The 23,311-nt window shown below is 38.1% G+C and overlaps 1 protein-coding gene across 9 annotated transcripts in view; it reads right to left on the bottom strand.

Annotated features, from left to right (window-relative positions):
- ITSN1 (intersectin 1) overlaps window positions 1–23,311 on the bottom strand; it is a 257,613-nt gene that overhangs the window by 109,496 nt on the left and 124,806 nt on the right. For all 9 annotated transcript variants that reach the window (XM_034947835.3, XM_034947836.3, XM_008977693.5 and 6 more), the window contains exons 11-16: window positions 21,671–21,786; window positions 17,177–17,439; window positions 14,617–14,766; window positions 14,387–14,527; window positions 8,253–8,340; window positions 7,668–7,807 (exon numbers count right to left, since the gene is read on the bottom strand). In XM_034947835.3, the coding sequence (XP_034803726.3) occupies window positions 7,668–7,807; window positions 8,253–8,340; window positions 14,387–14,527; window positions 14,617–14,766; window positions 17,177–17,439; window positions 21,671–21,786 (898 nt within the window). The remainder of the gene's footprint in view (window positions 1–7,667; window positions 7,808–8,252; window positions 8,341–14,386; window positions 14,528–14,616; window positions 14,767–17,176; window positions 17,440–21,670; window positions 21,787–23,311) is intronic.

The following is a 23,311-nucleotide window of genomic DNA, read 5'->3' as shown; positions in this document are numbered from 1 at the left end:
TTACTGAAGAAGTTTGTTCTATTGCTAAGCTAAAAGGCACAGAATCACTTGATTTAATAACTGTGACTGTTTCTACTTCATCTGGTCTTAGAGACACTCAAAAATACATGTACTATGTGAAACAATATTACTTGAAATATAAAGTAGCATGCGCCTGAACAATATATAGGATTCCTTTTCACAAACATTACTTTGCATAATGTATACGAAGAGAAAAAAATAGCAACAGGGGTCTATGAAAGGAGACTAGCAGTTAATGGAAATGTATTTACTGATTTAGATATTTAACTTTTTTGAAGGATTTTGCTTTTGGTTCGCCTCAGGATGTCTCTTGGAAGTGAGAGACAAAAACAAACATAACTTAATTACTTAAATTTCATGAACTCAAAACCATAAATCAAGATAAAATTATTTAGCTCACATATAACATTTATAATAATCTTCATACTGTTAATATTAAATTGACCTCATTAAAAAATGATGTAGCTACCAGCATCAGAAATTTCAGGTGTTTATCTATAATATCACATCCATAAAAAGTCCAAAGTAGAAGTGCTTTTCTGTAAATAAACATTATTTCTCACCTAGGGATAATATGTAGTATACGGTATCAAAATTTATAGAAGGCCTTTGGAGTTTTAAAATACATTAACTTTTTCAAATTAAGTGGTTGTGAAACAAATGAAGAGCTATTAAAGAAAGCCAGTTAACAAACCCCATGAGGTGAGAACTTGTGCCTGTATGGAAAATTTTGAAAAATAACGATTTCAGAACACAGAAACTATACCCAAATCAAGGTAAATTGATAGCCCATTTATCATAAAATTATAAATTTATTCATTCATTTAAAAAATTTATTTATTTAGAGACATGTGTTGTCCAGGCTGGAGTACAGCGGCTACTCACAGGCACGATCACAGCCTTGAACGTCTGGCTTCATGTGATCCTCCCACCTCAGCCTCCTGAGATACATGTCACTGTACCAGGCTACATTTATTCATTCTCGACGCATTAAAACTGAGAGGACTATACAGAAAAATATATACTGATTGGTTATTCATTTATTTATTTATTTGAGATGGAGTCTTGCTCTGTTGCCCAGGCTGGAATGCAGTGGCATGATCTTGGCTCTCTGCATCCTCTGCCGTGATGAAGTTCAAGTGATTCTCCTGCCTCAGCCTCCCGAGCAGCTGGGATTACAGGTGCATGCCACCACACCCAGCCAATTTTTGTATTTTTAGTAGAGACAGGATTTTGCCATGTTGGCCAGGCTGGTCTCAAACTCCTGACCTCAAGTGATCCACTCGCCTCGAACTCCCAAAGTGTTAGGATTATAGGCATGAGCCACTGCACCTGGCCTGATTGGTTATTTAAATTCTGAAATGGGATATACGGTTTGAAAACATGTTCAAAAATTTAAATTTGAAGTCAGTATTTAACAAAATAATAAGACTATTTCCCATGGCACAAAATGGTAGTCAATGTGTCACAAGTGCCAAGGGAGATTGGAGCAAGGTGTGTGTGTGGAAAGGGGTGGGCAGAAGAGCTAGAAGCTCCTGTCCTCTCTGCAATAGTAATAGGTAATCAGACACCCTCTGCCATGAGGCTTTGGGAAGTACCCTTGGGAAGTATTACCAGAAAGAGAAAACTGATTCCATTTTGTCCTGAAAATCTGAATTTCCCTCAAAGTGTCTGCTTCATCACAAAGCAATATTCCATTAAGAGAAGAAAGTATTTTTTCAAAAGACTGAGTTCTTCTTAACCCTTTCCCAAATTACCTTTTATTAAATTTTTACAACCTTAAAAAGAAAAAAAACCCATGCTGTAACTAAAAAACTCAACCAAGCAGCCTACTGGTATGGCACAGAATCTGACAGAATGAGAGTTAGAGCACTTTATTACTTCTGTGCATAAGAGGTCTTTTCCAAAGGATCATATAGGTAAAAATAAAATTTTAGCTTGAACAGAATGAAAGAACCAAACATTATTCTACTAATTATGACAAAGCAACATGGCTATTTGAACCATACTGATTTCTCTCACTGTCTCTGTGCCTCCTCTTTCTGAGTCTTTCTCCTTCCTTCATTGTTTCCCTTCATAAGCACTTTTTTCCCTGACTTCTTACTCTGTTCTGCAGTTCTTTCTCCAGCTCTTTTCTTTTTTCCTCTGGTTGCTAAACATTTTGCCTTTCACTGCCTTCATAATGAATGAGCCTCCCATGAAAGCTAGTGTCTGAAACCAAGAGTATAAAGGCTTTAGTTAAGCAAACAACCTCATTTACTACAACTGGCCTTCTCATTTCAACATCGATTCGGTTCTAAGAGCAATTTTTAGAACAGGTAGCATTATGAGGAGAATTTATATTTCTAACAGACTCTTGTGTCTAATTTTAGAAGCCTGGATTTCCCAAGTATACTAAGGAATTAAATCATAATTGTGAATTAGTCTTAAATATTCAAACTTTGCTAGAAAATAAAATGCTATACACATTTGGAATAGTATACTGATCACAGTATGTCTCCCATGATGGAAACATGCACATGACCCAAATAACAACTGAGCGCTTTCACATTTTTGCAGACAAGCTCAAATTCAATGATCTAAAATGCTTGTTAAAAAGACAAGACTACAGTATACAGTACCTTGTCCAGCTTGTAATTCAGTTTACACCACCATACACACACGCAACTCGTCAACAGGAAAGAATCAATCATACTCCACGATTAATAATAACTAGTAATTAACTTTTATAAAGAAGGCTTAGTACTTCATGGTAAATGCTATCTTAGACACTGAGCACTCATCTGCGCAGGGGAAACTGAAGCACAGAGCTGGAGATGGTTCATCATTCTTAGTCTGAGAAAGATGTGCATTGCCTGAGTAGGGCATGGAGACCTTTAGAAAGAAGTCTAAGTGGATGACGCAGCCCAGGAGAACTGCCAGGCACTGCAACACTGCCTCCTCCATTGCCACTGACTGGAAGAAAGAAATGCTCAAATGTAAACGGCCATTCACATTAGGACTTGTCCAGTACACACTGACTAGACAGGAACCAACAAGGACTCAACTTTTCAACATGAAACATAAAATCTAGCTCCGTTGGGTGTTGGATTCTCCTTATTTGACCTCTTAAAGGAGCCTGGAAAACTACAAGCTGTACTTTGTGCTGCTGCTCCATCTTAGAGCTAAGACATTAAAATATGGAACATTAGGCTGTCAGTGCCAAGGAAAACTGCTGCAGTAACTACTGACATCGCCAAGGTCAAGGTAAAGTCAGGTGCTACTGTCCAAAAAGTCCTGGCAGTAATGTTATTTAACACTTGTTTGAATCATAATTTTATGCCTATAGGTAAGCACTGTGTGTAAGAAAAACTACCCTTTTGGTACACAGAGTCTCCAAAAAAGTTGGGAGTTTTAATTTTCATGTAAACTGAAGTAGAAGTCATAGATAATAATTTTAAATTGTTGTTTCTAGAACGTGGATCTGAGAAGACTACCGATTTCTTAATAAGGTATTTGTTACATACAGAACACATTTTAAAAGCAGAAATTAATGGTAAATAAATTTTATCCACTGAATTAAAACTATTTTAAGATGTACTAATTCATGCTAGCAATAATCACAATAAAATTAATTATTCCTGGTTAATTCACTGTTCAAATATTTCATTTGATAATCAAAAACCTAAAATTTATAATGCATAGCAAGGGCAGCATAAGTACAAAGGCTGCCAATTGGGGAATTTGTAGGATAAGAGCTTCAATATTTCAGGGTGCTATCGTTTCTCCTCTTCTCTCACCCTCCCTGTTTTCACAGACTTATTTAAAACCCAAAAGCAAAGTTTATTTGCTACAGTAAGATTCCTGTTTCCTTTCTCAAGTAATTATTGGTTTGGGTGGTAAATAGAAAGATATTTACGTCTTAGGATCTTTTTTTGAATATATAAATATGACACCTAAAAGGTAAATATCTATTAAAATGCATGGGAAAACAGCCTTTTTTGGAAAACAAAAAATGAGCCTTCAATTTCCGTGGATTAGGTAGAAACTTAAAGGCCCACGACTTTGAATATGGAGCCATTTAACAGAAGACCCGATTGTAAGTATGCCTCATGTTTTCAACAGGTTGCTTCCTATATGAGACAAATACCTGTTAACCTGTAACTTTTTCCTCTTTAATTAATGCTTTGAGAATTTCTATCTTTGCTTATCAGATTTTGGGTAGGGAAGGAAGGAATTCTTCCTGAACTGAAGAAAATGGGAGAAACCCGCAAAAGACAAATTAATCTGAGCAAGACATTCTAGAGAAAGAACTAAATCAGATTGTATGTTAAAAGAAAAGGAAAGTATAAGTGCATTTAGTTTTTTGACTAAATACGCTTCCTATACTTCCTAATCACTGTCTTATAACTCAGAATCTGGGCAGAACCAGGGTACGATTATTCCCTGCATTACCTTTATACCTAAGAACTGGACATAACTCTGAGCATGCATCAAAGGAGGTGAATGACTTATTGCAATTTACCCAAAATAGTGAGAATCAATTTTTGTTAAATGTTATCCTCATTTGTGGAGCCAGCCACTTAATATAGATTTAGTATCCTGATCAACTAATTTTAAAATTCTGTACTCTGTAAGGTATTCCTCCAGTGTTACAGTACTAACCTATAATGAGGGAACTGCATTTCCTTCTTCCAGGTGAACAATCTACGTGAACATGAAATACAAAAGAACAGGAAGCCCTAATTTCTTTTCTGTACTCTCCAGCTGGCTTCCTTTAGGGAAAGGAAGGTTTAGGATACAACAAATTCACACTATCAGGTTAGATGTGTGAAATGACACATCCCAGGAAGGCAGAAGTAATTTTTGCATCATCAGCGTGGATGCTCTAAAGGCACTGCCGATCAAGAGGGGCACTGAAGAAACCCCAAGAGTCAGGAGACTGGCTCCTCCTGGCCTATCTCTTCATCCAAGAAAACATGGTTGCTAATGGACACATGCTCTAAAGTCAAAAAAAAGTATTTCATTTTCCAGTGTGGCTACAACAAAGAAAAGTGGGCAAGTGACACTTAAGAGACTAAATGATAAATCCATCTCTGAGTTGTCTCAATCAAATTCTATAAATCTTTTGATTCTCCAATTTAATTGTTTGTTTTGGCTTTACCAGGTTTGAGAGGAATACTAGAGATAATAACCATAACACAACATATTCACTAAGTCCTCCAAATGCGTGTTAAATAACAAAACAATATAGTTATACTGACCTGTGATTTGTTTACTGTTTTGTTTGTTTGTTTTTTGAGACAGGGTCTCACTCTGTTGCCCAGGCAGGGGTGCAGTGACACAATCATGGCTCACTGCAGCCCCAACCTCCCAGACTCAAGTGATTCTCTGACCTCAGCTTCCCAAGTAGCTGGGACTACAGGCACATGCCACCATACCTGACTAATTTGTGTGTGTGTGTGTGTGTGTGTGTTTTCTTTTTTTTTTGTAGAGACAGGGTTTCACCCTTTTGCCCAGGCTAGTCTCGAATGATCCACTTGCTCAAGTGATCCACCTGCCTCCCAAAGTGCTGGGATTACAGGCACATGCCACCACACCCGACCTGACCTGTGATTTTTTTTAAACTCATCATATTAATTAAAGTTAATAACAGAAAGCCAAAATTAAAATTAAAAAACAAGAAGAAATACTCTTATTTAAAAATAAGCATATTTGGAAAAAGGGCTAGTGGAAAAGGGGGCTAAAATTGGCCTTTATGTAAGAAACTCTGTGATACTGAAAGCAGCCATAGTCAATTAAACAAAGTAGGGGTGACTCGCCACATATTAAGGGTGTTCTCTTTAGTAATGGCAACAGAAATTCAATCACCAAAATTATTTAATCTTCTAGACATTTATCAAAAGCCTCTCACTAGAGTATCATTTTCTAATACCTGAACCTTTTTTAGGGGAGTCAAATTTCTAGAAAAAGAATCAATGTGAAGGCACAAATCTGGACTACTGCCTGGGTTCAGAAGAGAGCTTAATATTTAACAGTTTATATCCCAAGAGACTATTAAAAAGCAACGTAGGCTTTGCAACAGTGCTATTTTTTTTTTTTTTTTTGCTTATAAAAGAGACAAGTGACAATGAAAGTTAATGTGAGCATACTTTAATTGAACTTATTCTTTTTTGTTTTTTTGTTTCTAATTGCACTTATTCTAGAGATGGTTAATTTACAGCTGTACTTCCAATACTGACATACCACACATAATCATATATGCATGAATATAGAACATATATAGTGTACACACATACACACACCATGTAAGCATGAAAGCAAAGTGAAGAAAAACACTAAGTTGGCTCAAATAATATTTCCCCTAAGAGCACTTTCCTGGAATCGTACAATTGAGAAAAGATCATTACCTAATACTCTGAAAGAACAGCACACATACCTCAAACTCAGATGTCTAGACAATTTGGCCTAGAATCTCAATCCAAAGGTCAACTATTATAAAAGTTTCATATATGCTAATTTTTAATTTTGTTTTTAGAATTATAGAATAGGAGTTTTACTTCTTCCTACTGTCAAAAGCTGAATTGGCTTAAAAAGAATTTTAAGTTAGAAAAGGAAAACAAATATTTGGAGGGGAAAAAAGTATAACATCCAATTTCTTATAAGAATAACAAAAATGCTAACATCTACATACATCTAAAGTAGTATATGATTGTTTATAAGAAATAAACTGTTTGTGTTCTGATTTTAAGAATTAACATTCCTTTTTTTTTTTGAGACAGAGTCTTGCTCTGTCACCCAGGCTGGAGTGCAGTGGCGTGATCTTGGCTCACTGCAAGCTCCGCCTCCTGGGTTCACATCATTCTCCTGCCTCAGCCTCCCAAGTAGCTGGGACTACAGGCGCCCACCACCATGCCCAGCTAATTTTTTGTATTTTTAGTAGAGACGGGGTTTCACCGTGTTAGCCAGGATGGTCTCGATCTCCTGACCTCGTGATCCGCCTGCCTCGGCCTCCCAAAGGGCTGGGATTACAGGCATGAGCCACCACGCCTGGCCAAGAATTAACATTCTTAAGATGATACAGTTGTAAAGTTAAATCAGAAACACCAAATCTGAAAAAGGCTGTGATCTAACCATTTTACATTTCCTCAGAGTTTTGGCATTTTCCCAATTTTACTGTGCGAATGTGACAAAACCACACACCACTTCTGCCACAAGAGACAAAAGCAATTACTCCACTAAAACAGTAAGATTTAAAAATGAGGTAACAAAATAAAGATCTACATTTAAGCGCAATGAAGATAAGAAGTGGCAGAAAAATTCTTAGTTTTAAAAAAGAAAACAATCCCTTTTAGTAGTATTCAAAGAACATAAGAAAGATAAAGCTTTTGGAATCAACTTGATGTGACTATAAACAGACAAAAGAATGGAGATGTGTCAAAATATGATTCAGGTTAAAAATAGATGTCATGCTGGGGCCACTCATTCAGCCCTAATTTATAGATGCCAAATTCATTTTTATATTTTCAAGGAGAAAAGTGCAATTTAGATTGTCTCACAATGGCATAATAAATTTTTCTGCCTGTGATTAAATAGCAACTAATCATTTGGACAGTTAAAAAAAATTAAAGGTAGGACACACATGCAGGCACACATAGAAGAGTTACCTTCAGCTGATTATTGAAAATATCAATCTCCTGTAGTTTTGATCTAGTTTCTTTCTCCACTTCATCCAGTTGGTCTCGTAGCTGCTGCCGAGCTAGTTCTTTTGCTTCTAAGGCTCTTTTAAGTGTAACAAGTGAATCTCCTATTTTAGAAAAACATCGCAAAGATAAGAAAAACTTTAATTTGCAGTGAGGAAAATGTTTTTTAATGTTCTCATTTCACTTAAGGAAATTCTTGCTGGTTAAAAAATAAGAAAAGGCTGGGCGCGGTGGCCTACACCTGTAATCCCAGCACTTTGGGGAACCAAAGCGGACGGATCACCTGGGGTCAGGAGTTCGAGACCAGCCTGGCCAATATAGTGAAACCCCATCTCTACTAAAAATACAAAAACTAGCTGGCTGTGGTGGCATGCACCTGTAGTCCCAGCTACTTGGGAGGCTGAGGCAAGAGAATCTTGAACCCGGGAGGCGGAGGTTACAGTTGGCCGAGATTGCACCACTGCACTCCAGCCTGGGGGACAGAGTGAGACTCCATGTCAAAAAAAGAAAGAATAAAGAAAAGGTCAACTTTAAAAATAAAACACCTACTGTGCAAACTGTTCTGTTGAACTTGTTTTAATTGGTCATTGAGTATCTGTTTTTCTGGAATAAGTCTTCCAAGCATTTGCTGAGATTCCTGGGAAGGAAGGAGGAAAATAGTAATGAATGACAGGGAAGGCTACCACATCTACATTAAGATCCAGGCAGAGCTTAAGTCAGTTTTCTCAGACTCTTCCCAAATCCTGCATGGTGAAGCTGCATTTAATTATTAATTAGGTGTGGCTCCTGCTTTCTTGCCAAGAAATTAACTCTGTTTGCCAAATGCTTTTCCCTACACAGTTATAGCTTCCCTGATATTTCTTATATTTTTGTTGACTTACTGGATATTTATAAGCTTCAAAAAATGTACATTAAGTACTACTCCACAGAGATAAATTGAAGCAATGATCTTCCATTCCAATGGCACCGGGATCAAATGCAAATGCAGTGATCCTACTGTTTGTAAACTAACTCAGTGGTCTAAATAGGAGCTACCCTATTACTCTATCCTGAACTTTGATACTTACTAAGGCTGAACTTAGGTTTACTGTATACCTGAAGTTAGAAACAGAAATCAAAGATTTTTAACAACTAGAAACTTAGCTGCTGTATATATTTTTCCACCACACTGGATGGAATTTTAAACAGGTACACAAAAGTTTTGAAGCAACTATTTTTTTAACTGACACAAGAAAAAAGTTAAGCCACACTGCACAGGCTGTTTGGAATTTTTGTGGTTAACTTGCCAAGAACAGTATTTGCTTAAATTTAGCCAAAAATATCCTGTATAGTTTCTGCATGTTTCAGTAAAATGGCAGCCTTCCTAGGTTATAATAAAGAATATTTGACTTTTATTTTTACCTTGATAAAAAATGAGCTCTATGTATTGACTTTTTGTTTGAAAAACTAAAAATGCCTTAATTAAAATTTTTCATCAGAAGCTAAAAACCAGTCCATTTTGGAATAACCACCTTTAGATACAGACTGGCTTATGTGGAATAAATCTCTGTGTAATGCATGTCTAAATGGTAGAAAGAGTTAACTCAATAGCTAGAATTTAGAAGCATCTTCTCCTATGAATAATCCATACCAGAAAAAAAAAATCTTGATAAAACAGAATACACAAATCAGATCTGACTTATCTCCAAAGCAAGTATCTGCTAATCCCTGTACAGAAAGGGAACCAATATCTGATTACCTACTACATACTTTTCTTTCTTCAAAGAATGTTTTATTTTTCACTTCATTACATTTTTGGGAATCTTGATTTTTATCATATTATCAATAAGCGAACAGTCTAAGCATCAATCTTTAATAAAAATTGTACTTGGTCATATATAGTATTAGGTGATAATACTTAGTTTAATAAACACATGGCCTTCATCCCTAAATTTTCCAGGAGAATATTTTATGAAACTTTACCTCAAGAGTTAACAAAAGACACATAAAGAGAGTTAACACATAGAAAAATACACTTAGGCCAAGGTGGGCAGATCACCTGAGGTCAGGAGTTCGAGACCAGCCTGGCCAACATGGTGAAACCCCATCTCTACGAAAAATATAAAAATTAGCCAGGCGTGGTGGCGCTTGCCTGTCATCCCTGCTACCGGGGAGGCTGAGGCAGGAGAATCACTTGAACTCGGGAAGCAGAGGTTGCAGTGAGCCGAGATCGCACCACTGCATTCTAGCCTGGGCAACAGTGAGACTTTGTCTCAAAAAAAAAAAAAAAAAAAGAAAAGAAAAATATACTTTAAAAAGGTGCATGCATTTTGTAATATTTTAAAATAATTTCCAGCAATCAACTTCTGGTACTTTTTCCTTTACAAATCTCAAATTTCAAATGTATAAGGAGTTTCTTAGGACTTCAAAGTACATGAAACAATAATTGAACAGAAATGAAAGGAAGATATACAAATCCACAATGATCAGGATTTCAGTGTTCCACTCTCAGTAGCTAATAAAAGTAGTCACAAAATCAGTCAAGACACAGGAGACTTGAAGACCACCATGAATCAACTTGATCTAACTGACATTTAGGGGACACTCTACCTAATTACAACAGCATGCACATTCTTTTCAAGCGCCCATGGAATATTCCCCAAGACAGAGCATATGCTGAGCCATAAATCTCAATAAATGTGAAAGAATTAGAAGAAATTACAAAGAAAATTTTAAAAAGATTTTGAATTGAATAAATATGAAAATGCAACATATTAAAAATTTGTGGGATATGGCAATGTCAGTGTTTAGATGGAAATTTAAAGCTTAAAATGTTTGTATCAAAAATGATGAAAGGTCCAAAATCAATTTTCTAAACTTCCTCCTTATGAAGCTGGAGAAAAGAAAATTAAACCCCAAATAAGTAAATGGAAGAAACAAGAGAAAAAGAACAAAAATAAAGCAGAAAACAGACATACCACAGAGAAAATCAATAAAGCCAAGGGCTTATTTAAAAAAAAAAATCAATAGAGCCAAGAACTTATTTTTTAAAAATAAACAAACTCCAGATAGACTGATCAAGAAAAGAAGGAGGAGAGATAGAGTAGGAGAAAGGAGAGAAGAAGGGGTTAGGAAGGAAAAGGAGAAGGAAGCACGGAGACAGAGTGAGAGGACACAAATTACCAATATCAGCAAAGAAAGAAGAGACATCACTACAGATACTACAGACTTACATACAATAAGAGAATATTATAAACAACTTTATACAAGTAAATTTAATAATTTAGATAATATAAACAAATTCATTGACAGATAAAAATAATCAAAACAGATTCAAGGAGAAGAAGAAAATCAGAATAGCCCTATACCTACATAATGAATTTTATAATTAAGTCTTCAAGAAAGCTCCAGGCCCAGAGGCCTTCACTGGTGAATGCCACCAAAATTTAAAGAAGAAATGCTATTTCAACACAAACATTTTTAGAAAATAGAGGAGGAAGGAATATTTTCCAACTCATTTTCTGAGGCCAGCATTACCCTGATATCAAAATTAGACAAGAATATTAGAAGAACACTAAAAACCAATATCTCTGTTGAATTGAATTCAACAGATTTAAAAAGATCCTTAATAAAATAATGGGAAATGGAATGTAGTGAAATATTTTAATAAAGGGTAATATACCATGACCAAGAGTGGTTTATCCCAAGAATGGAAGGCTGATTTAACATTCAAATGGCAACCATGTATTTCATCATATTAACAAAATAAGAAAGAAAAAACACATACTTATCTCAATAGATGCGGGAAAAAACATATGATCTATTTCAACACCCATTCATCATAAAAACCCTCAGCAAAAAGGGAAGTCCATCAACCTGATAAAAGGTGTTTACAAGAACCCTGGTTAACACTATACTCTATGGTGAGAGAGCTTTCCTTCATCGAGAGGGAACAAGGTTCTTCCCACTTCTATCCAATATAGTATGGGAGGTTCTGGTCAACAAAGTAAGACACACAAAGGAAGTTAGTTAAGCAATCACAGATATAAGGTCAATATACAAAAATAAATTCTATTTCTATATACTGGCACCAAACAACTGGAAACTAAAATAAAAATATGCAATATACAATAGCATCAAAAGCCACAAAATACTTAGGGATAAACTTTACAAAGTATCTACAAGACTTGGACACTGCAAACTACAAAACATTGCTGAGAGAAATTTATAACTACCAAAATAGAGATTTATGCCATAGATTTACTATTGCTGAGATGTCAAATCTTCCCAAATTGATTTATAAATTCAATGGAATTCCAACAAAATTCCAAGCATTTTTGTAAAAACTGATAAGCTGATTCTAAAATGTACATGGAAATGTTAAGGACCTGGAATAACCAAAAACAATTCTAAAAAGAACAATAACAGAGAATTTGTATCACTTGACTTCAAAAATTAGGTATCAACAGGGTGAGGTACTGGTAAAGGACAGACAGATCAAAAGAACAGAATAGAGTCCAGAATAGACCGTTACAAATATGTTCAACTGATTTTCAACAAGCTACCAAGGTAACTCAATGGGAGAAAAGCCAGTGTTTTTAATAAATGGTGCTATGACAACTGTGTATCAGTATGTAAAAATATAAACCTCAACCTTTACCTTATACTATCTGCAAAAATCAACTTGAAATAGCTCATAGACCTAAACATATAAGATACAACTATGAAACTTAAAATTTTAAGTTTTTTTCAATTTATAAAAACTTGTAAAAATTATTTTTTTAAGCCCCAAAAACTTCTAGAAGAAAATAAAATATTTGCAGTCATGGGGTAGTCAAAGATTTCTCAGATAGAACATAAAAAGCATGAACACCAAAAGAAAAAAAATGGTAAACTGAACTTCATCAAAATTTAAAACTTCTGCCCTTTAAAAAATACCATTAACAAAAATTAAACCCAAGCCAGATTGGGAGAAAAATATTTGCAAAACATGTATCTGACAAATGACTTGTTAAGAATATAAAAAGAACTTTTACAAGTAAATAGTAAGACAAACAGCCCAATAAAAAATGGGCAAAAGATTTGTTCAGACACTTCAACAAAGATATACAGTAAAAGATACTCGCCAATAAACATGTAAGATGATTCCCAACATCATTAGCCTTCAGGGAAATACAAATTAAATGATCAGAATGTAAAATGGTACAAACTCTTTGCAGTTTGACAGTTCTCTTTCCTTCCTTTCTCTTTTCTCTCTCTTTTTTTTTTTTTTGAACAGGGTCTCATTCTGTGGCCCAGGCAGTCAGTGGCTCAATCATAGCTCACTGCAGCCTCGATATCCTGGGCTCAAGTGGTCTTCCTGCCTCAGGCAGGTACTACAGGTGAACGCCCCCATGCCAGCTAATTTTTAAGTTTTTTTTTTTTTTTTAGAGATGGGGTCTTGCTATGTTGCCCAGGCTGGTCTCAAACTCCTGAGCTCAAGCAATCCTCTTACCTTGCCCTCTCAAAGTATTGGGTTTACAGGTGTGACCCACTGTGCCCAGCCTGACAGTTTTTTATGGGGTTAAATACACACTTACATGACACAGTAGTTCCATTCCTAAAAGTTTACCCAAGAGAAATAAACCATTTCCACATAAAGACTTGTACATAAATGCTCACTGCAGTTTTATTCATAAAAGTTCCACACTGGAAAGAACCTGAATATCAACCAATAGATGAATGGACATATAAGGAAACACTACTCAGCGATGAAAAGAAACAAAAGAGTCATTCACTCAGTAACATGGACACATCTCAAAAACATCATGCTGAGAAAAAGCCTAACATAAAGGAGTCACAGGCAAATATGATCATCCGCAGGCAATATTTACATGAATTTGATGCCCCTGTAGTTCAGCACTTGATACCAAACCAGGTGATATTATAACAACTTTGGATAGGCTTTAAAATGAAGACGGAACTACTAAAAGTGCTCTGTGTGTCTCCAACTATTTAGTATACATATAGCTCTCATATGACCCCCTAAAATACGCAAGTGTACTTATTTACTGTAATTACCACAGTAAAGCCAAAGTCCTGTTGGTGGACTACAGGTTCTGTGCGATCCAGCTCCCACCTGCTCTACCCAGTAGTCTCCTTGCTGTAACTGGCATCTCAGAGTCCTGCTACGACCTCAGGACTTTGGCACTGCTATTTCCCTGCCTAGATCTTGCTCTGCCAGATACCCACATGGCTTAGCCTGTCATTAATTTCAAGTCTCTGCTCAAATGTCACCATCCAGAAAGACCTGTCTTGGCTACCTTAGTTAAAATCACAACATTTCCTATCTCTAGAACTCTCTATTCCCTTCCCTACTCACTCTCCATAGCACTTTTCATCTTCTAATACAGTACACACTTTATTTTGTTAGTCTCTGTTCCTCCTGCAAACAGAGGGTAAGCTCCCAGAAGACAGAGTGTCTGTCCCTGCTGTAGCCTCAGAAACTGCAAAAGCACCTGGCCGGAAGCAGTGCTCAGTAAATATTTGCTGAGTTTGTCTCCCTGACAGGCTACTTTTCACACAAGGACCCTGTCTACTTCATTTTTGCTTCCCAGTGCCTAGTACAAGACAGTTGCTTAATGTTTACTGAATAAGTAAGTAAATGAAATGAATTAGAGAAAAGGAGGCCAGTTTCATAGCTTTGAAGAGGCATACTTCCTCACCTGTAATTGTTGCTGTAGATGGGTGATTTCGGCAATTCTCAACTCTCTAGATTTGTTTGTGCTCTCAATTTCTTGCCTTTGGGTGGTCAATCGACATCTGATATCTTGAAGTTTCCCTTCTAGTTGATGCTTTTTATCATTCTTGAACAAATGAAAGATAATAAAAATTATTACTGTTTTTAATGGTTCCATCTTAGTATATTTCCAAAGTATAACCAAACTTCACTCACTAGAGCTTCTAATTCAAATTCCAAAGTCTTTTTCTTTGCTTTCAGTACAACTATGTCCTCTTGTTCTTTGTTTCTTTGATTTAGTAGTTCTTGCCTTCGATTCCGTTCCCACTCAAGTTGTCGTTGCCTTTCAAGTTCCCGTTTTGCAGCCTGTGACATTTACAGAGACAAATTACTAATTTTTCAGTTCTTACACTACACAATGTCTTTTCACAAAAATGGCATCTAGGAAGTCTTTCCTTTTAGGGATGAAATATTAAACATTACAAGAAATCACATTACAAAACAAAAAATTACATAAAAATACAGTATTCCTTCTATGGGAATAAAGGGAATACACAGAACTGGGTATTATATTTACATAATACTATATTTACGTAAGATGACAGGATTATTTCCCCATTAGAATTCCATTCTCTATGCCTTCAAGAATGCTTGATGTGCTAACTAAAAATGCTCCTTCTTATTTACTGACACGCCAAGAAGGAAAATTTATATAGTAAAATCAAACTAAAACACCCCTGAACAAAAACAAACAAGAGTTGATTTTACTCCACCAAAAGAGAAATTATTACTTAACTCGTTTTAAAAGTCTGCGACTCCCCCCTTCCTAATCATTCATTTCCTTTTTACCACAAAAGCTTTTGCTCCCTCCAACGACTGGCTCTGACGACTGCTAGATAGAGTACATATCAGAGCATCTGACAGTCTATGGGAATTGCCTCTGACTCATGGGTCATCCAACTACACCTGACACATGGTAAATGTCTATTAAATAATTCTGAATAAATACTCTAGAATATCATTTTTTTGGTACGTTGAAGAAAAGTTTGCCTTTGTTCATTCTGAAAATTAAAATTTTGTTAGTGTCTGTCTGAACAAAAAGGAGTTACGGGGCCGGGCGCAGTGGCTCACGCTTGTAATCCTAGCACTTTGGTAGGCCGAGGCAGGCGGATCACCTGAGGTCAGGAGTTTGAGACCAGCCTGGGCAACACGGCGAAACCCTGTCTCTACTAAAAATACAAAAATCAGCCAGGCATGGTGGCTCACGCCTGTAATCCCAGCTACTCCGGAGGCTGAGGCAGGTGAATCACTTGAACCCAGGAGGTGAAGGTTGCAGTGAACTGAGATCGCGCCACTGCACTCCAGCCTGGGCAACAGAGCGAGAGTCTGCCTCAAAAAAAAAAAAAAAAAAAAAAAGGAGTTATGGCTATAAGTTTTGTTTCTTTCTTTTTTTGAGACAGGTTCTTGCTCTGTCACCTAGGCTGGAATGCAGTGGCCTCCAACTACTGGCCTCAAGTGATCATCCCTCCTTAGCCTCGCAAAGTGCTGGGATTACAGGCTTGAGGCACAGCACTCAGGCTATTTTTTTACATCGAAAAATTCCTCATTTTTATCTTTCAATCACATGAAAGAACCATGTGTTGCTTCTGCAGTAATGTACTAAAATTGGAAAGAGAGACAAGATTTGCTTAGCCCCTTTCCAGGTATGGCGCTACATTTATGAAGCCTTCCATAGAATATGGGGAGGATGTCCCAGACATATTTTTAAAAGAGTTTAAAAAGAAGGTTGCACGGGCCAGGCGTGGTGGCTCATGCCTGTAATCCCAGCACTTTGGGAGGCTGAGGTGGGTGGACCACCCGAGGTCAGGAGTTCGAGATCAGCCTGACCAACATGGTGAAACCTCATCTCTACTAAAAATACAAAATATTAGCTGGGCGTGGTGGCGGGCACCTGTAATCCCAGCTACTCAGGAGACTGAGGCAGGAGAATTGCTTGAACCCAGGAGGCAAGAGGTTGCAGTGAGCTGAGATCATGCCACTGCATTCCAGCCTGGAAGTGACAGAGCAAGACTCTGTCTCAAACAAACAAACAAACAAAAAAAGATTGCAGAACAATGTAATTGGTATGATACTATTACAGTGGTTTTTAAAAAATTATACAGCCCTTACACTCTCTGCCATATAAACCTTTATATTTTTATACAGGTGTATACAGAGAAAACAGTCTGGAAAAACACTTAACTGGTATCAGTGGTTTGTTACAAAATTGTATCATCAAAAACTTGTATATTAATGTTCATAACATCATTGTTTATAATAGCCACAATGACCATCAACTGCTGAATGAATTAAAAAATGTGGTATACCCATATAACGAAATATTACTCAGCCATAAACAGGAATAAAGGACTGATTCATTTTACAATGTGGATGAACCTTGAAAACATTATGCTAAATGAAAGCCAGAAACAAAAGTCCATATATTTATGATTCCATTTATAAAAAATGTCCTGAATAAGTAAATCTAGAAAGATAGAAAGTAAAATTAATGATAGGAGCTGGAGGGAGAAAGAAATGGGGAGTAGCTGCTTAATGGGTAAAGAGCTGGAGTGATGAAAATGTTCTGGAATTAGGGACGATGGTTGCACAACTTTGGGAATATACTAAAACTACTGAATTGTAAAAAGACAAAGATGGCGTGAACAGATCACTTGGATAATTCTGAAAAGGGGTGATCGCACACTAACTCGGGGTGGCTCCACTCTCGCCTGCTTACCTCTCGCCTCTCAATTTCTTTCCTCCTCTCCTCCTCTCTCTGCCGTTCTAGCTCCCGCTGCTTTTCCAGTTGCTTCTCCAGTTCCAGTTGTCTTTTGCGCTCTTGCTCCTGGCGCTCACGCTCCTTCCTCTCCTGCTCCGCCCGCTCCAGCTGGGCCAGGCGCTCCTGCTCCTTGCGCTGCTGTTCCAGGAGAGCTTGCCTTCGTTTCTCCAGTTCCAGGTTGCCACGTTCAAAGTTCTCCCGCTTCTTATCTTCAAACGTTACTTCAGACAAGGAACACAGCAACTATGAAAACTCAAGATTTTCAACGTACTCTTTTCAAAGGAAAACTCACCAATGTATTTGAAACTTGTAGTACAAACCCAAACCCAGAACTCCCTAAGCTTCTGTGTCCTTGTTAATGAGCACAACGAAAACCCCCTTTGCCTAACCTGTTTATATCTTCTCCTCCACGCCAAACACTGTTTCTAAAAGATCCTTATCTAGCAGTTCTACATCACCATCCAGACTCCTTTCCTTCCCTGTTACTCCATCCTTTCCCTTCTTCCCATGAGCTTGCCCTAGGAATTAACCCCCTCTCTTCTGGACCATGAGTCTCTGTCTCTCTCCCTCCTTCCCTTTGCCTTGTAACCGTGCTGATGAGTCCTCTATTCTAACAAGATTTCTCAAAGCAGAGTGAAAGGTGAGCATTCGGCTTTTCACACTGAAGAACAAGCTGTGCCCTGACCCTTATGGAGATCACAGTCAGTCAACAATTTTTTCTAACCCATTATTCAGTTTCCTTCTTTGACACATCAATTATAAATTCAGAATGATTACTCAGTTCTATCCTTTTTTTTCTAATACTTTGTCCATTTTATTTCTTCATTTTCTACAATCCCATCATCCGTGTCCCTTACTGTCCTCAGCAGTGTCTATTTCATTTCTGTGTTGGCCTCACGCAATCCTCCTTGGTACCAACGCCGGCCAGGAGAGCACTCATTGCCACCCTGTGCAGCATGCCAGTCCCTGGTCCACATCTAAGAACCATTGCTTCTCACTCTGCCTTGAGATCTGCAGCTGTGAGCATCCTTCCTGGGCTTCTTCCTACATTCCTGTTTGGACTTCACTGCTTTAGACAGACTTCCTTCACGTACTGTAGTCAGCGATTAGAGATGAAAGCGGGCAAGTATGTTTTGGTTTTCTTGCTCATCTTTGGTGATTTCAGAGGAGATGGTATCCTCTACTCTGATATCTTAAAATTCAAAGTCCTGGCTGGGCGCAGTGGCTCACACCTGTAATCCCAGCACTTTGGGAGGCTGAGGTGGGCGGATCACTTGAGGTCAGGAGTTCCATACCAGCCTGGCCAACATGGTGAAACCCAGTCTCTACTAAAAATACAAAAAAATTAGCCAGGTGTGGTGGCAGGCACCTATAACCCCAGCTACTTGGGAGGCTGAGACAGGAGAATCGCTTAAAGCTGAGAGGCAGAGGTTGCAGTGAGACAAGATTGTGCCACTGCACTCCAGCCTGGGTGACGAGCAGACTCTGTCTCAAAAAAAAAAAAAAAAAAAATTCAAAGTCCCCCTCCCACAGAAAGGGATGATGTAATGATACATGCTGCAAGGTGGATGAATCTCAAAAATATTGTGCCAAGTGAAAGATGTCAGTCATAAACAGTCATATATGATTCCATTTATATGAAATATCCACAACAGGTAAATCCCAAGAATCAGAAAGCAGATTGGTGGTTGCCAGGGGCTGGAGGGAGTGATGGATACGGAGTTTTGTTGTGAGGTGAGGAAAGTATCTTGGGACCAGAGAGGTTGTGGCTGCAAGACACTGTGAATGCACTAAATGTCACTGTTAGGAACTGAATGTTTGTGTCGCCTCACCAAAATCCATATGTTTAAGCCCTAATTACCCTAATGTGATATTTGGAGATGGAGCCTCTGGAAGGTTAAGATTAGATTAGCTGGCCAGGCACGGTGGCTCACGCCTGTAATCCCAGCACTTTGGGAGGCCAAGGCAGGCAGATCACCAGAGGTCAGGAGTTCAAGACCAGCCTGACCAACATGGAGAAACCCTATCTCTACTAAAAATAAAAAATTAGCTGGGTATTGTGGCACATGCCTGTAGTCCCAGCTACTCGGGAGGCTGAGGCAGAAGAATCGCTTGAACCCGGGAGGCGGAGGTTGTGGTGAGCCAAGATCGCGCCACTGCACTCCAGCCTGGGCAACAAGAGCGAAACTCCATCTCAAAAACAAAATAAAACAAAAAAAATTAGCCGTTGGGAGTGGGGCCCTTATGATAAATTAATATCCTTATAAAAAGACGGGGACTGCCGAGCGCAGTGGCTCACACCTGTAATCCCAACACTTTTTGGGAGGCCAAGGTGGGTGGATCACCTAAGGTCAAAAGTTCAAGACCAGCCTGACCAACATGGTGAAACCTCCGTCTCTACTAAAAATACAAAATTAGCTGGGTGTGGTGGCACATGCCTTTAGTCCCAGCTACTTGGGAGGTTGAGGCAGGAGAATCGCTAGAACCCAGGAGGCGGAGGCTGCAGTGAGCCGAGATTACGCCATTGCACTCCAGCCTGGGCAACAAGAGCGAAACACCGTCTCAAAAAAAAAAAAAAAAAAGGCAGAGACAGAGATAGAGAAAACAGAGAGAGGAGAGATCTGTCTCCCTCTGCATGCACAAACCAAGGAAATCCCATGTGAGCAAAAAAACTGAAGGCTGCTGTCTGCATGCTACGAAGAGGGCCCTCACTGGGAACCAAATCTGCACACCGTGATCTTGGACTTCCAGCCTCCAGAACGGTGAGAGATAAAATTCCCACTGTTCAAGCTGCCCGGTCTATGCTATTTTGTTATGGTAGTCCAAGCAGACTAAGACAGCCTCTAAACTGTACATTTTGTATTATGTGAATCTCATCTCAATTTAAAAAACTCTCCAAGTCTCTATACATCTTTTTAATTCCAGCATCTGGCAATATTCCTAGTATGTAGGAGGCATATAATAAACGGCTGTTGAAGGAATGAATGCACAAATGAAATCTCTGATAATGTTGCTTCCTGTTCAAAATTTTAAATGAATGTCTACTAAAAACAGAAAAAGAAAATTCTGCATTCCAAGCATTCCTGTCCTTATCTGCCATTGAAATTTCATTCTCATTGTTATCAAAACCTGAACTATTCTCACTTCCACTTGTGGTGACCCTATTCATCTTCAACTCTCAACTCAACTGTGACCTCTTCCACAGACATTTAATTCCTCATACCTTCCCCAGTCTACACCAACCAACCATAAGTGAGGTCTGTTGTGCATCTATAATACTCTCCAGGAATTTATCCCACTCACATACTGCTGAAGTGATTGCTTATATGGATGTCTTAAATCCTCTAATATATTTTAAAGTTTCTAGAAAGTATGAACCATGTATTAACATTTAGATTCTTTGCTCAACATGCAGGCTTGCACGTAAAATATTTCCAATAGTATTTCATCAGTGAACAAAAGGTAATTTAGTTTAGACAATAAACTGGGACAGCTAGTGTTCTCACCAGACCAATTAACTGTTGAGCATCTCAAATGCAGCAAAATGACACTGACAAAGTATTTATCATAAAAGACTCCATAATTTCATTTGCTTCTTAGTATCATTATCATCTCATCATTAATAATTCATAGCCACCTTAGAATATTTTAATAGTATGATGGATTTATCATTGTAAATGAGGATTATTTAAAATAGGTTCAGCTGGGCGCAGTGACTCACGCCTATAATCCCAGCACTTTGGGAGGCTGAGGTAGGTGGATCACTTGAGGTCAGGAGTTTGAGATCAGCCTGGCCAACATGGTGAAACCCCATCTCTACTAAAAATACAAAAATTAGCCGGGCGTGGTGCATGTGCCTGTAGTCCCAACTACTCCAGAGGCTGAGGCAGGAGAATCACTTGAACCTGGGAGGCGGAGGTTGCAGTGAGCCTAGATTGCGCCACTGCACTCCTGCCTGGGTAACAGAGTGAGACTCCATCTCAAAAAACAAAATAAATAAAATAAAATAGGTTCACATTAAATTTAAAATAGGTTCCTGCAATTAAGGAGTTTCCAATTCTCTTATAACAACATGAGAAAATAACAGTAGATGATTTGATTTTCTATTTCGGCACTGGTGGTATTAAGCAATCACCTTAATACTCATCAGTTTTTAGTGTTGTATATTCTACGGATAACATTTACATAATTTTTGTTTAGCAGTTTATAATCAGATTTCAAGTTACAAGTTAGAACAACGTGCATTAGCAGAGTGCATAATGTTCTTATTTCTCTATCCAGACCCAAATCCACAAGCTTAATTAACAATTATCTCCGACTAAGGTCAGTTAAGTTACAAGGCAAAAATGTCAAAAACTAAATTTATGTTTACCTCTATCTTTGTCTTAGAGATAGGAAATCTCTAATTTCGTTTAATCTAAATGATTTAACTCAACATAAAGGCTGCCTTACCAGGTAATTTCTTTTCTAATTGTTGTTGTTCATCTTCTAAAACTGGTTCCTCTGGTAGCCTCTGATCTACAGATGTTGAGCTTATGACAGATATACCACTGCCAGATCGAACTCTTCTGCAATTGCGGGGAAAAAGAAAAATAGATTCACACAGAGCTGTCTGGGTGGAGTTGGACAAGTTATGAAGAAGAATTTTTAAAGATTTTACCATGCCATGGAGCAAATTTCATTTACAGTAAGGAAAATATAAAGATTTGGTCTTCTCTATTTACAAAGAGTTTTTTAATGAATATTTGAATGTCATCAGACTCTGAGTGCCAAGCTTGTTTAAGAATCACCACCAAAATTGAAACAATTCCAAAGGATGAAAGTAGTTAATAATCAAAAAGTGGTAAGAACAATCCCTGGGACATGGTGAGCACTAAGTGGGAGCTGCTATTTCCATTGCCCTCTCAAGTAACCTTAAATTCCTCCAAGGGAAGATCAGCAGCTCAGCTCACTAGGAGCATCTCTCTTCCCTTTCCCATCTCTCCATTTCACCCCCTAAGAAACACATGCAATGTCTATATAGTTCGTAAAACAAATCACTTTGTTTACTAATTTCTTCCACTTTACACTTTTATTTATTTATTTATTTATGTTATGTTATTTTATTTTATTTTTTGAGACGAAGTCTCACTCTTGTCCCCCAGGCTGGAGTGCAATGGTGCAATCTCGGCTCACTGCAACCTCCGCCTCCCGGGCTCAAGCGATTCTCCTGCCTCAGCCTCCAGAGTAGCTGGGATTACAGGCACCTGCCACCACGCCTGGCTAATTTTTGTATTTTTAGTAGAGACGGGGTTTCACCATGTTGGCCAGGCTGATCTCAAACTCCTGACCTCAAGTGATCCACCCGCCTCGGCCTCCCAATGTGCTGGGATTACAGGCGTGAGCCACCGCACCACCCTCCCCACTTTACACTTTTAACTTTGCTGTGTTTAAACCGTCTCCCAATCCTTTTTACGCATTTATTATCAGCTTCCAATGTTGCAGTTGTGGGATTTCACAGGCAAAGTGCCTCAGCTACCTGTTGCTTCCTACATAGTCACAGTTTCCTCAGCTTGCTCCTGTACCACGTGTGTGCTCACAGTAATGGCTCTATTTCTCTTCATTTAAAGGGGATTTTGCCCCAGTCCTTCCTGCAGTTTGAGGACTCAGGTCAGAAATCTTAATCTTTCTTTCATTCTCCTTTGTACTTGTAGGATCTCATATTCAGTTTTTATGTTCAAAGCCAGGAGACAGAGCTGTCCTGGGCAGCGTGTGCATGCATGCATGGATGTAAATGAGGATGCCAGTCATAATACTGGACCTCAGGTGACTCTCTTGACATCTTTACTGAGACTGTCTTTCAGTCCAGGGTAATTTTCTTTAATTGTCTTCCTGATTATAATTTCTACATTGCTAGCAGCTTTTGTTACCACTGAAATGTGTGGAATTCACAAGTGTGATCTCCTTGGTTTCTTCTCTATGCATAGGCTCATGCAGTTTCTCTCTTGCTGCTGGCATCTGTTGTGAAAATTTCTGGTAAGCATTGATGACATAGGTTGGTAGAAAATCAACAATCTTTTGATGTTTTACTTCATTGTTTCACTAATATACTTC

Source organism: Pan paniscus, chromosome 22 (assembly GCF_029289425.2).
Source record: "Pan paniscus chromosome 22, NHGRI_mPanPan1-v2.0_pri, whole genome shotgun sequence".
Classification (NCBI taxonomy): domain Eukaryota; kingdom Metazoa; phylum Chordata; class Mammalia; order Primates; family Hominidae; genus Pan; species Pan paniscus.
The sequence above is the reverse complement of the archived record's forward strand: the minus strand, read 5'-3'. Positions and strand labels throughout refer to the sequence as shown.